The 13,290-nt window shown below is 36.8% G+C and overlaps 1 protein-coding gene across 9 annotated transcripts in view; it reads left to right on the top strand.

The window, feature by feature from the left end:
• Positions 1–12,440, top strand: part of PTPRD (protein tyrosine phosphatase, receptor type, D) — a 572,360-nt gene extending 559,920 nt beyond the window's left edge. For all 9 annotated transcript variants that reach the window (XM_010856985.1, XM_010856991.1, XM_010856992.1 and 6 more), the window contains 4 exons: positions 405–530; positions 3,727–3,881; positions 6,624–6,759; positions 8,660–12,440. In XM_010856985.1, coding sequence (XP_010855287.1) covers positions 405–530; positions 3,727–3,881; positions 6,624–6,759; positions 8,660–8,728 — 486 coding nt within the window. In that variant the 3' untranslated portion in view covers positions 8,729–12,440. The remainder of the gene's footprint in view (positions 1–404; positions 531–3,726; positions 3,882–6,623; positions 6,760–8,659) is intronic.
• Positions 12,441–13,290: the final 850 nt, after the last annotated feature.

The following is a 13,290-nucleotide window of genomic DNA, read 5'->3' as shown; positions in this document are numbered from 1 at the left end:
CTTCATTCAAAACCACAGTGGTGAATGTCAATACATGATTGACATGGCTAGCATTATGCCTGAGGACTGATGTAATTATTTGTCTAAATTAACTATGAAGATGCTTACCCTATTGAAGTAGCCAGCTCAACTTATGTGTATTAGGCATCTACTGTATGCCAAGTACTCTGCTTGGTGCCATGAGCAAATAGTGACCCACAATTTCCCTATCCTGAGGAAACCTATGCTTTCAAAGAGAAGATGAGTCACACATAATGAAATGGTCTTAAATTCTAAAATGGTATTAGTGAAAGAAAAACATTAAATATATATATAAACATAAATATATATTAAATAAATATAAAATAAAAAATAAAATATATTTACACTTTACATAGCTCGTCATTAATCTTCGTTTTTCTTAGGAGAAATGTCATCAGTACTGGCCAGCAGAACGATCTGCAAGATACCAGTACTTTGTTGTTGATCCCATGGCTGAGTACAACATGCCACAGTATATCCTAAGAGAATTCAAGGTCACAGATGCCAGGGTAAGTTGGCACAGTCTTATGCTCTTAAACGTTAGCTGAAATATAGTCTAAAAGACATCTCTGGGAGAAAACATTTGCCAAGTGACCATACTCCCAAACTAAAAGAAATCACCCATCTTGGAGAACTTTTTTTTTTTTTTTCCCTCAAATATAAGAGTAACTTTGCCTGTTTGGCAAGTTTTCTTACAAACCCAGGCTTGGCTCACATTCAAAGGTAACATCTGGCAGCCCAACTTTGGGGACGTGCTTGCTGAGTGTGTGTGCCGGGAAGCATTTATTGATTGGTTGGCTGCGCTTACATTCACCTTCTTAGCTCATTCTCTTTGGAGCTTTTTTGACTTCTTCATTACTTGAGGCTGTAAATATGTTGTTGTTTTGCTAAGCCCTTTAGGTCATGTGGGCTTGGAGGTTAATTTGGTATGATTTTAAAACTGCAGAGCAAATGACATTCTTTAGAAGAATCTGACAAGCTTTGCACATTCTAATTTGATTCCTGGCATGGTTTATTCCTCCGTGTGCTAATGTGTCTGTCCATGAGAGCTGTGCACCCACGACCCTTCTTGGCTAATTTTCATCCTGCATTTCTGATCTAGATTGCTGAGTCCAAAGTTCAGCCCTGATGTAAGATGTTCTATGCATAAACTTTAAAATCCTTGTCATTGGCCACTTTTAAACCATGATTACAAACACATCTTAGGAAAGATTGGGTCAGTGCAAAGCCCTGCTTTGTTTTTGGAACTGTCACAGTGGGTGGGTTGTTTAAAACTGTAGGGTAGAACTATTTACTTGATCCATTGTTTTTTCTGGAAAGCAGCTTTCTCAACCAAGACTCATGTTTAGAGATTGTCCACTAATCCCCAAAGCCTGGCCCTGGCTGTTGACCTAAAGTGAAGGAGAAATTGGTTAGCAGGCTGCTTGGCTCAGGTGACAGACCTGTTAATCCTAGAAAGTCTGAAGTCTTAACTATTCTGAAGGTGACTATACTCAAGACAGTAGTTAAGCCCCTAGGTCTCATTTTGAGTTGCCCAAGCAAGCGTGCCTTGATGACCCTGTGTTTAAAAAAAAAAAAAAAGAACACCCTTTCAGAATTTGAAGCTAGATATCTGAGTGAAAATTTTGAGTGCATTCCAAGCAAACACACCAACCATTTCTGATGACAAAGTATAGCAGCAGCCAGGCACCACAAACAGCAGAGACAACTTCTTTATTACTCGATTGCCCAGATTAAATCTGACCATGATAAGTAAAAGAAACCTTGGAGGAACTTGTTCACATGTTTTGTTTTGAAGGCTCCCTGTGACTGTATAATTTTTTTAGCTGCCGTGGCATGTGCTATTTGTGCTCCTAATGTGTTTCTAATCTCAACTTTCCAGTTTAAAAAGCAAGTTGGCACTTGAGAATACAGTGTTGTTAAACAGTAGCCTTTAAATGCAGTCAGGTGGTTTCTCTTCCAAATCATAAAGGTTTGTACACATGACTTCTTGCTGTTAAAAGCAACTGTGGTCAGAAATGAAATCACCAAGACAGTCAGAGAAGACAAATCTGTATTACCTAGCCACTGGCTTCCCTTCCTGTGCTTTTCAAACCCTTTTCAGAAACCAAGGGAAGTAAATCATGGTTCCGTAGTAACAATCCATAAGTTAGTTATGGGGCCAAGCAGTTATTTTTATATTCCTCAGTATCCTCACAAAGTTGATGTGATCTACCTGTTTTATCTCAATTCCCAAATGATGCCAGTCAGGAATATGCCCTGTTCCTATGGAAACCACCAGACTTGGTGATGTGTCCAGCTCAAGTTGGGCCATGCTGTCTTCTCCATACAACTCAATGAGAAAGATTGGGTCTCTGTTTACTTACTCAGAGGGCTTCTCAGGTGGCGCTAGTGGTAAAGAACCCACCTGCCAATGCAGGAAACATAAGAGAAATAGGTTCAGTCCCTTGGTCAGGAAGATCCCCTGGAGGAGGGAATGGCAACCCACTCCTGCATTCTTGCCTGGGAAATTTCATGGACAGAGGAGCCTGGCGGGGTATGGTCCATGAGGTTGCAAAAAGTCAGACACAACTAAAAAGGACTTAGCACACATGCTACTTACTCAGAATCTTGGGAACATGAATATCTGTATCAAAAAGGACTTTATTGAGGAGAGAGTTTAATTAAAGAAGTGGAAAGAAGAACCACATTGAAGCCTTAACTAGGAACAGGGCCTCCTCAAATGGGATCCACCCATCTCAAGTTGGAATTTGGATTATCTCTGTCTGTAATTCAGGGAAGAAAGTTGATGGTGATAGTTGTTATTCCTGCTTCAATAAACAGAGAGTCCCTTCTGCTTTTGTTGTCCTTCCAAACACTATAAAATTCCAGAATGAATCCAAAGTCTCTGAGTGTTTTCTTTTGAAGCCATTTATACTTCAGAGTAGTTCTGCCTAATCACTTGAAAGAAAGATTGCTTCTGCATCTGGCTTTTGGTTTGTCTGTGTTAAAGCCACGCATGGACACCTCAGCTTCTGTGGTCAGCCAGAAAGAGTCCTTTTTCAGAACACAGCATTTATTCATTAATAATCTCTCCTATCTCCTTGAAGGACGCCTCACTTCCTGCTCAACGGCACAGTCACCTGGTACACGCTGTGTATACTGCCTTGGCTAGAAATAGTATACCTCTGAGACGTGGGGCATCCAGGTTAACAGCCGCTACCCAATTTGTGTCAGATCCTTTCAGTGTCACTATTTGTCATCTGACAATGCTGCAAATAAGCAAGCACAGCAGATGTGACGGTGTCAGGACAATAGCAAAATCTCTGGTCTGGACGACATGCCTGGATGTTCCTGTCAGCATTAAGAGGTTATTGGATTCTGAAAATTTTGAAATGGAATGTCTGTGTTCCACTTTGGTTTTGAAGACAATCTCTGGGGCTCAGAAGCATTTCCTAATATGAGAATGAGGTGGCTCTTTTTGAGAATTCTGGTTTTTAACTGGGCATTGTGAGAGTAAATCAATTTGCAATTTAAATAGATGTGAAATGTAGACAGTGTTAATAGCAGGTAAGATATGAATGTGACTGATTTTCTAGTTAAACATGTTTCTAACTTTTTCTTTCTTTTTTTGGAAAAAATCATGCCTGCTGTTATGGTCTGCACACTGGCTGAATCTTCCTGGCGTCCTCCTCTGTGGTTGGGTGTGTGGCTTTCTTTCTGAAGGACGGGCAGTCCCGAACCGTGAGGCAGTTCCAGTTCACTGACTGGCCAGAGCAGGGAGTGCCAAAGTCTGGAGAAGGATTTATTGACTTCATTGGCCAAGTCCATAAAACAAAAGAGCAGTTTGGCCAAGATGGACCCATTTCAGTCCATTGCAGGTGAGTTAAGAATCAAGAATGATGAGTTTCCATTTGTGCTTAATGCAGTGATAACTTTGAAAATATGCACTGTTGTCTGTTCATTATTGGTACCGGTTTTCTGAGAGTCTGCATAATCCAGATTTTATTGTTCTCAGAAATGTATTGTAGACCCTAAAGCAAGGACTCATTTCTCTTTCTTTCCACAAAGTGAAAATAATCAAGGAAGATTTCTATCTTCAAATTTTACCTCCTGTAGCAAAGAACCAAATTATGTTTATCCTTGTCTGTCTTACCGTATCAGGAATTATTGGTATATCCCTGAGTGATAATTTGTTCAGTTTATCATTCCTTAGCTTTTTTGCTTTCATAGCATTACCCTGATAACTATCTTTCTGTATCTTTCTCCTGTGTTTGTCTTCTTGAGAAAACCATAAATAGTTATTAAGCCTTAATGACAATGCTAATTTCTTGTCAGTCAATAAGTGATTAGAATGGTACCTCAGTTAACATTGCAATGTGCTTGAAAACTGTTGCTATATCAGAAAATGAAGCACCTTAAAGTTAATTATTTTCAATAGTTTCCACAGCATTTTATAATTCAAATCATTGAAGTTAATAGAAATAGCGAGTAAATGGTTCAGAAAGGACACTTGCAATTAATGTAGTGCTTTTGGACGTTACTATGCAAAAACCTTCTAGCAAAGGAATTAACTCATTTTTTTTTAAAGTCTTAGTTTGTAATTCTTTAGAGTCAAACTCTTGAAAGACTTTATTAAAAAATTTCTTTGCTTTCCCCCTGCCCCAAATCCCAAACTACATTTCTTAGTGATGAGGGTGATAGTGTGTCAAAATGGGGGAACACATGGGCTTCAGAATACCTGAGCTTTAGCCCCGCTTCTGTCATCATGTAATAGCTCTGTGACAAAAGGGAAACTTCTGTACACCTCAGTTTTCTAACTGATCTCTGTGACCCTTTCTGGCACACTGTTTCCTAGACATGGCATATTACGTGAGAAGCAGACCTCATTTATACATATTTGCTATGCGTTGAGTTTACCCAGACTCCTGTGCTCTAGACAACCAAACAGCATGTAGGAAATGATGCATAGACTCAATATTCAGACAAAGTGGATGGTATACACTGAACTTGAATTACCTGGATCCTCCCCTTAAGTTTGCACATAATTTACCAAAATCCTAATTCAAATTTTCTAATATAAACTATAAAGAAAAGACTATATTTAACACATTTTTCTTTACCTTCACGCATTCCCATAAGTATAAATAAGTGTGCATATGCATGTTACTTTTTACTGCTTTTGTCACAAAATTATTTGGATAAAGAGTATATACAAAGACTCCTTTAGTAAAATACCATGATGAGTTATTCACATATGTTAAAGACCTCTAGATATTTCCTTTTATCTGAGAGTATTTGTAAAATACCACTTATTTTATTTATAGCTTATTAATAACATGACAAAGTCAATAAATTCAGAAGTTATAAGGCTAGTGTCTGTTATTTTCTTGAAAGCACCTAGTGGAAAGTCAGAAGCCCTGTATTTTTGTAACATTTGAGCAATGAAATCAAGGTAAAATAGATTCTGGAGTACTTGAATCATTCAACGAAAAGATCATAAATCACAGTCTCTTGGGATTAAGAGAGACTTTCAAGGTTGAACGCGACCCTGAAGGTCATCTACTCCGTTTTGACAGAGAGCCTTGTCTGCCCCTGGATATCCTTAGCCACTGTGTAAAACCTGCCCGTGGATTTACATTTCTGTTAGGACTCTTTAGAAAAAACACAGTTTATAAAAGGACACATTATTTATATATCAATTACATCCCCAAGTAAATGAATCCATCCAGTTTCTACAGCCTGTACCCAAGCATTACACATGCTGTTTAATTACGATCCAAAAATGCAGGGATTTTTCAGATTATTCACTCTTCTCCTCATTACCTAAACCTGCAGATGCTTTCCTACTTCTTAAGAGCACAAAAGCTAAGAATTCATTTTCTTCTCTTGCTACAATTACAATTCTGGAATTATCTTAAAACAATAAATAAAACAGAAACCCAAAACCTTGCTAACATGGTGGAAAGAATCCTGATATTTAGCTACTGAACATCTAAAATTAGTAGATAGGTGTATGTATATAGCTCAGTGGCTCCTAACAAACATTTTTTTTTTATTTTTCAGTTTAGAGACCCATTTGATAATATGCTAAAGTTATAAGTTTCAGAAACAGAATATATATATACATTTACATAATCCATACATAAAAAATATTCATAGACCGTTATGAAGACTAAATGAAGTCTTGTGAAGATCCTGTGTCAGAAAATCCTGCTATAGAATCTCTTTTTGTCTCACCTTATCTGAATTATTTCATAGCTTAAAAATATTAAGCAGGCAAGGCCCAAATTTCAGGATCTGATGAAGAGTGTAAATATATATCTTATTCACTCTTCCTTTAATCAGTTTACTTTATATTTTTATGTTTCCTGGGTCTTTCCACAATGATATATACTCCCTGTTTGAAAAAATCAGTTACTCTATATTCATTGTCACTGTTATCATGGCACACTGTCCTAAGAGTTAATCATTTTATGAACCCAACAGCACATTTTCTGAAACATTGCTGTAGAAGAACCTGATGTAATATGGAAGCTGGTGGACATATGTTCACCTCCAGGAAAATGTAGCCATGACTGTGCGTGTCTCATCTAGTAATATTGCCTTTGTTACTATGACAGTGCGGGCGTTGGAAGAACTGGAGTCTTCATAACACTAAGCATTGTTTTGGAAAGAATGAGATATGAAGGAGTAGTAGATATCTTCCAGACTGTCAAAATGTTAAGAACACAACGACCAGCCATGGTGCAGACAGAGGTGAGAAAAATCTCCAGGAGTATGTCACATCTCAAGAGCCAAATAATAGACTTGATTTGCCAAGATCTCCTAGAGTCCAGAGACTTTCAACACCAGAGACAAAATACAGGGAAATACTGTGGGAAAAACATCCAGTTGTTTAATATTTTTGAACCTTATTCCCCCTCTTTGTAAATGGGAGTGGCAGTGTCAACATCTTAGAGCTGGTTTGGAAGTTATCTAAGATAATATATCAGGTTGAAACATGTCAAATTGTCAGTATTTGGTCATTCGGGGCCTATAAAAATGGCAATTTCATATAATTAATTATATACGTATTAAGGTGATATACATTGCACAGAATTAATATATGTAAAAAGCACAAGGGTAGATAATATACCTGGTAGCTAACAGACCCTTGGCCCATTTTACTTCTCCATTCCTCTTCTGTTTGCCTAGGTGGTATCAACTGCTCCATATTTCATTTCTTAATAATGGTATTTTTAAATATTTGCATCCTGGATATGCCCTAATGAAATTAGCCTGCCATTTTCTACTCCAATAATTGATATGAAAATTCTCATATTTCTCAGAATAATAGGAGTTCATGATTTAGTCAATCTGGCCTATTGACTTCGTTTTAAGGATAATTTAAGGATAGATAGTGTTTCTGTTTCTCAAAAGGCCACCAAATCATACAATTTATATGTACTCCTAAATTCATCACCCACAGTATATTCCAGACTTTGATTTGAAAATAGTGCAAGCATTTGGCTTGCAATACCCAAAACATTATGTCAGCCTGACAAACTTAATAGGTATTGGGGGTGACAGAGGGAAATTGGACTTTTAAAAAGCCTTAACACTTAGCCAAGCAACTTACTGTGACAAGATAGGAAAGCAAACTCCATTTATTTTGCATTACCATTTTTATTGTAGAAAAATGCACATTTAAGCAAAATAGAAACTATCTGCTTTCAGCCCCATTGGCTACTGAAAATAAGTTTCTTTTATGGGAAAATCCTACTTTTTCTCATCCCTTCTCATCTGTAAATTATAATTTTTCCATCTTATAATGCCCCCACTTACTCCAATTTGACAGTGTTCTTCCCTGTTTATAAAAGGGCATGTTTCATGCTGTTTGAGTTTCGTGTAGGTCTTTGCAGAACAGACAAGTAGCAATCACACTGAATTAGGCCAAATGGCACAGGTATTTTTTGACATGGGCAGCCAGTCTTACGGTGCCATTTTCAAGGGATGAAAAGCTTGACAGTTTAACACCCTGTGTATTCAGCTTTATATGCCTGATGTTCATCCCAAAGATACCTTCTGGCTGCCTCCCTCACTTACATAAGCACATCAGAAACAACAGTGAGTAATTCTGATTGCAGGCGATAAGGACTACTGTCTGATAAGATTTTTTTTTTTTTTTAGATGTTTTTTTTTTTTGGCAATAGCCCAGAAAATAAATAAACCCATATTTTCCTCTGGACAATGTGTATCTGCATCAGCCTCTTTTAAATATGCAAACTGAGAATTACTTATCACAAATAATTAGATAATTATAAACAATAGCTGTGACATATAAAGGAGTTCACATGTTCAGTTGGTGGTATTGTCTGGTACTACTTGGAGAACAGTTCACATATGTCTGGAAGATAATCTTCACACAAGCTGTCCCTACTTTGGGATTAGGAGACTTATTTTAGTCAAATTGATTGGTAGAGTTAATAAATACCTTTGTGGCTAATGGTGCTTTGCTTAAAAGAAAGCAGTCGGTCATTGGATTGAATTGTTTGACGAAAGTAGTGGTCTTGCCCTCCACCAGCTGTAGCTGTCTTCCAGCATCGGTCTCCGTTTTTCTGTCATGATGGACTCACGGCCTCTTTCCTTCCCCCTGCCCGTGCTTTGTCTCTTGCAGGATCAGTATCAGTTCTGCTATCGAGCCGCACTAGAGTACCTGGGCAGCTTCGATCACTATGCAACGTAGAAACCCCTGACCCACTTTGGATCTTTACCGCAGGCCCTTCAATATCCATGGAGTCTCTTCTGAGCCATACAGGGCACTTGAGAAGTCCTTCTTAACTTCTAGCTAACAACCACTTAGTGGGACTATCACACACAAAACAAATTAAAAAAAAAAAAAAACAAACACAAAACAACAAACTCTTCCGGGTGGACCAAGAATTCACTGTTTAATAATCTAACCTGAAAAATAATAAAGAGAATCCTGACTGAGGAGGCATCTGAAGGATTTTATTTACAGATACCTCAAGGATTCAAAATAAAGGGAAAAAGAAATCACAGCAAAGAACCACCATCTTGTTCAGGATTGTGTGACGGGTGTGAGGAGAAATGGCCTGAGTGCAGAAGCTCAGGGCAAGATCTTTGCTGGCTTCTCATGACAAAATGGACTTGTTTCGACATCGCCCCTTCCCACCATACTACTCATAATAACATTGTAGGGGGTAAGGGGGTGGGGAATGTTTAAAAAGAAAGTCTTTGATTTAGTTTTTTAGTATTGTAAAGATACTGCTGACCTGTGCTTCATTTTTAACTGTGTAAACTTTTTTTTAACAAAATGTATCATTCGATAAAGTGAAATTTTAAAAAAGTTACATAACTGTTCATTTTTTATTTCCAAATTGTAGGTTTTTTTTAAGCTGTAGAACTGTTATCTGTAATATCTTGCTGTAGAAATACCGAATAATTTGAAAATTTGCACATTTTTGTGCAATATTCTTAATCTACAGTATTGGTCTCGTCTGATATTATTTTTACGCTTCTGTTTGGTTTTCGTTGCTGAGAAAGTACCCATTCTCTTCAAATAATCAAAGAGAACTTTGTTTTGTTTTGTTTTGTTTGGAATCAACAGGGAGGCGCAAAGTATAAAGTTGCTGCTAACATATATACATATATATCCATATTTTATAGGGGTGTCTATGTATATATACAGTGTGTCCACACAAAAAGATAGATATAGCTATTATTCAGTTCTTCCATGATTTAGTTTTTAATTGTTTAAGGTAGAAAAGCTATTGCAACATCTTTTTCAATTTGTTATTAATTTTATGACATACTGATATTTCTTAATATGACACAATTTTAATTTTTAAGGGAAATGAGGAATGCACATCAGTGATTGTCAAACCTCACCCCCTTAATTTCCTACCCAATTTCCCCCAACCCCTCACTCACCCACCTAATCATAATGACAAATACTATTTTGTTAGCCAGGCTTCCAACAAAGTTCAATGTTTCTAACACTCTAGTGCAATAAAACATTATTAGATATCTAAGAGGTGTGCATGTGGGAAAGGTCAGTGCATATCCCTTTAGGAGGGGAGAATGTTGTAATATATCAGCTATCAAGATGTTTAAAAAACAGTGTATTCAATCGTATATTGTCTATAGTATGTGCTATGAAATTTGCATTTATGACATGTAACAGGGGCAAAGCCAAACTCATGTTACTCTGTTCAGTCAGAAACTTTTTTTTTTTGTGGCATACAGCATTCCTGGGAAGTGCTGTACTTTGTTTTCTTTTGGTTTTAGTTTTGCATTTAGAGTGCCTTATAATTGATGCCTATTTTAATAGCATTTCTTTTTAGCTTTTGGTTCATATTTTCATTCCTTGTTCATATGTGTTTCTCTTCCAATTAAAGTATTATCTGTTTACCACATGTACAAAAACTCTTTGAATAATATGCATTCCTAGTTTTAACCAAGTCGGGGATGTTAGTGATTGTACCAGCCCAAAGCACTTGGATAAGCAGGGCCCTTCTTCCTTTCATAACCATCAACATCAGGAAAAGCTACTTGTTTTATTTGTAATCCCTTCCAAATCTGCTCTGAAACATTCAGTAACTGCACCAAATTTATTAACAAACACCATTGTCAACTTTGAACATATTTACTATTCCATTCAGATTTTTCTAAAAGAAGAATTAGAAACATATATATATATATATATATATTTACACATATCCCCCCAAATTTTTTGACACAGTTTCTATAGGAAGCCATGAATGATGGCATGAGTTTGCCATATCTTACATGATTTTAAAGAACACTCAAAATATTCAAGGAACTCTTAGAGTTTTGGTATAATTTCAATTTAATATTAGCTCCATTAATGTTCTGCATGGAAGGATTTTTGTTTTCTACATTTCCCATCACTGGCAGAATGAAATCCAAGAGACCAAACACTTGCAAGCATCATATTTGAGCACTTTTGTAAAAAAGAGGAAAAAAAGCTGAGAAAAAAAAAGAAAAAAGAAATAAAAAATTTAAAAAAATATATAATACTAAAAAAAAAAAAAAAGTATCTAGAAGGCTACCTCAGAATGAGACTCTCTAACCTACATCAGAACCAGAGAAGAATGTGCACTATGTGGGTCTGTTGTTTTCTTTTAGTTTGTATCTTTTGGAGAATGATCCAAGTGCCAGATTACTCAGTGCTATAATTTTCATTCAGTGAAACTAAGGGGGTCAGAGAGACATTGCATCATGCAGATGTGCCGTGTTGGACATGTAGAATCCGATGGCGTATTGCACACCAGACCATTGGCCGATGAGCAGTTTCTCTCCCTGAAACTGAAACTGCTCATGTGGCAAAGGGAAAGGGGAGAATAATCACAGGAAGAAAATGTATGGGATGCATACCACAGACGAGCGAGGAGGAGACTATTCCAGATATCTTGCTGTTCAGGAGCTGTTCCGAGAACTAACTCCCTTACTGTCATTGATGTGCATTCCACTGTGCTTTTCTGTACAACCATTCTACTTTATTTTCCCAGGTAAACATCTTTATCTACCATTACCATAAACTCAAGTTTTCAGTTATTTTCATCATCATAACCAGTACGGTGCTATTATTTACCTATGTATGTGTAGTTATGTATAATTTTGTAATTAGTTACAATGGTAAAAAAATCAAAATATATAAAAAGTGATTTGTACAGAACTTTATTTTAGCTCTTTTTTAAAAATGATTTGCATGGTTAGACAACGGCAAGGACAGCCAGGGGAGGGAAGGGCCTCTAGGGAACTCTGCACTTTCTATACCTTTGTACTATGCACTGCCCTATTGATTCTACACCCAATAATGTTAGTACTTGAACCCATCTGTAAGAAACTGCTTCAGAAATTCATTTGTGTGTATGTAAATAACCCAACATAGAAACAGGAAAGGAAAAATTCTGTGCTAATATACAGGTTTTTTTCTTTCATGTTTTTTTTTTTTTCTTTTTGGTTTTGCTTTGTTTTAGGCCCTTCTTTTTATTTTTAATAATCTTTTCTTTTTCCTGTTTTGGGTTTTAGTTTCCTTTGGGTTTATGGGTGCCCTGATACTCCAGCAGAGATCAGAAGGCTGCAGATCCATCCTATCCATCCGTTATGTGGCTTTGCCATCCAAGCTTGGAGTGTCTTTACAAAGATAATAACAGTTGTGTTCTTTGCTCTCGTTTTGGATGCATAGACTGAAAAATTTAAAAAAATAACTTGTAAAATGGCTTGTTAAAAAAATACAATTACCTCTAATTAGTAGTACGCGTAAATGTTTTACAGAATGAAAGGCGTGCTTTTTATTTTCTTACTTCGTTACATTGGTGGCGAAAGAAGTCTGTATGAAAATCAGTTCTTTGCTGACACAAGTTCCATTTGTTACAAATGAATTCTAATAAAAACGTCAGTGTTATGCAGCCCTGGCTTTTGCTTCTGTCCACTCAAGCACTTTGGTTTTGAAATGACTATATATGTTCCCTCTTCTCCTTTGGTTATCTAGTTAGCTCCTTGATACTAATAGTAATTCTTCTTACCAAGAGGCTGCTATCTACAGGTGCCTGCAGTGAGGTGAACACCTTTCACTGGTTAAACAAACTGATGCTTAAAGAAACAGTTTGCTCAAGTTTACAAGCAAAGAAAGAGACCTTGGTATCTCTCAAATTATAGATTATGGGCAATCTTTAATTCTGATGAAGATGACTACTATATACATATGCATGCATTATATATATGCATGTATATACATATTATCTTGAAACAACTGGCATCTCTCAGGCACATAAAAAAAAAATGTTTGGGAACATGGCTCAGAAAATACTTGGCTTGGATTGTTTATGCAGTTATGGGTCAGACCTGTTGTAGGCATCGGGAAGGCAATGCCTCCCAACAAATGAGATACTACATGAGACTGCAGTCTAGGGAGAGAGGCTGGCATTAAATGATAAATTTACACTCTGACAAGTGTTATAAGAGAAAGTAGAGATTCATGAAGTTAGGACTTTCTATTGTGAGGGAAAAAAACCCTGACTTGGCTTAATAGAAAAGGAAAGTATTTTTTGGCTTATGTATTTAAAGATTCGTAATGGACTTAACATTGCAAAAGTAGGGACATATAATCTTCATAAACAATTGGCTCAGGTGCTATCTTTAGCAGTTGGCATCTCTCTCCTTCTCCCAATCTGATTTCTACTTTCAAGTGTCAGTTCTAAGCAATCTATGTGGTCCCTGGAATCTGGGATTTTAACATGAAAAGTCAGGCAAGTGGAA

The sequence above is a fragment of the Bison bison genome, unplaced genomic scaffold (genome assembly GCF_000754665.1).
Source record: "Bison bison bison isolate TAMUID 2011002044 unplaced genomic scaffold, Bison_UMD1.0 scf7180017864376, whole genome shotgun sequence".
Lineage (NCBI taxonomy): Eukaryota > Metazoa > Chordata > Mammalia > Artiodactyla > Bovidae > Bison > Bison bison.
This window is presented reverse-complemented; position numbering and strand designations above follow the sequence as displayed.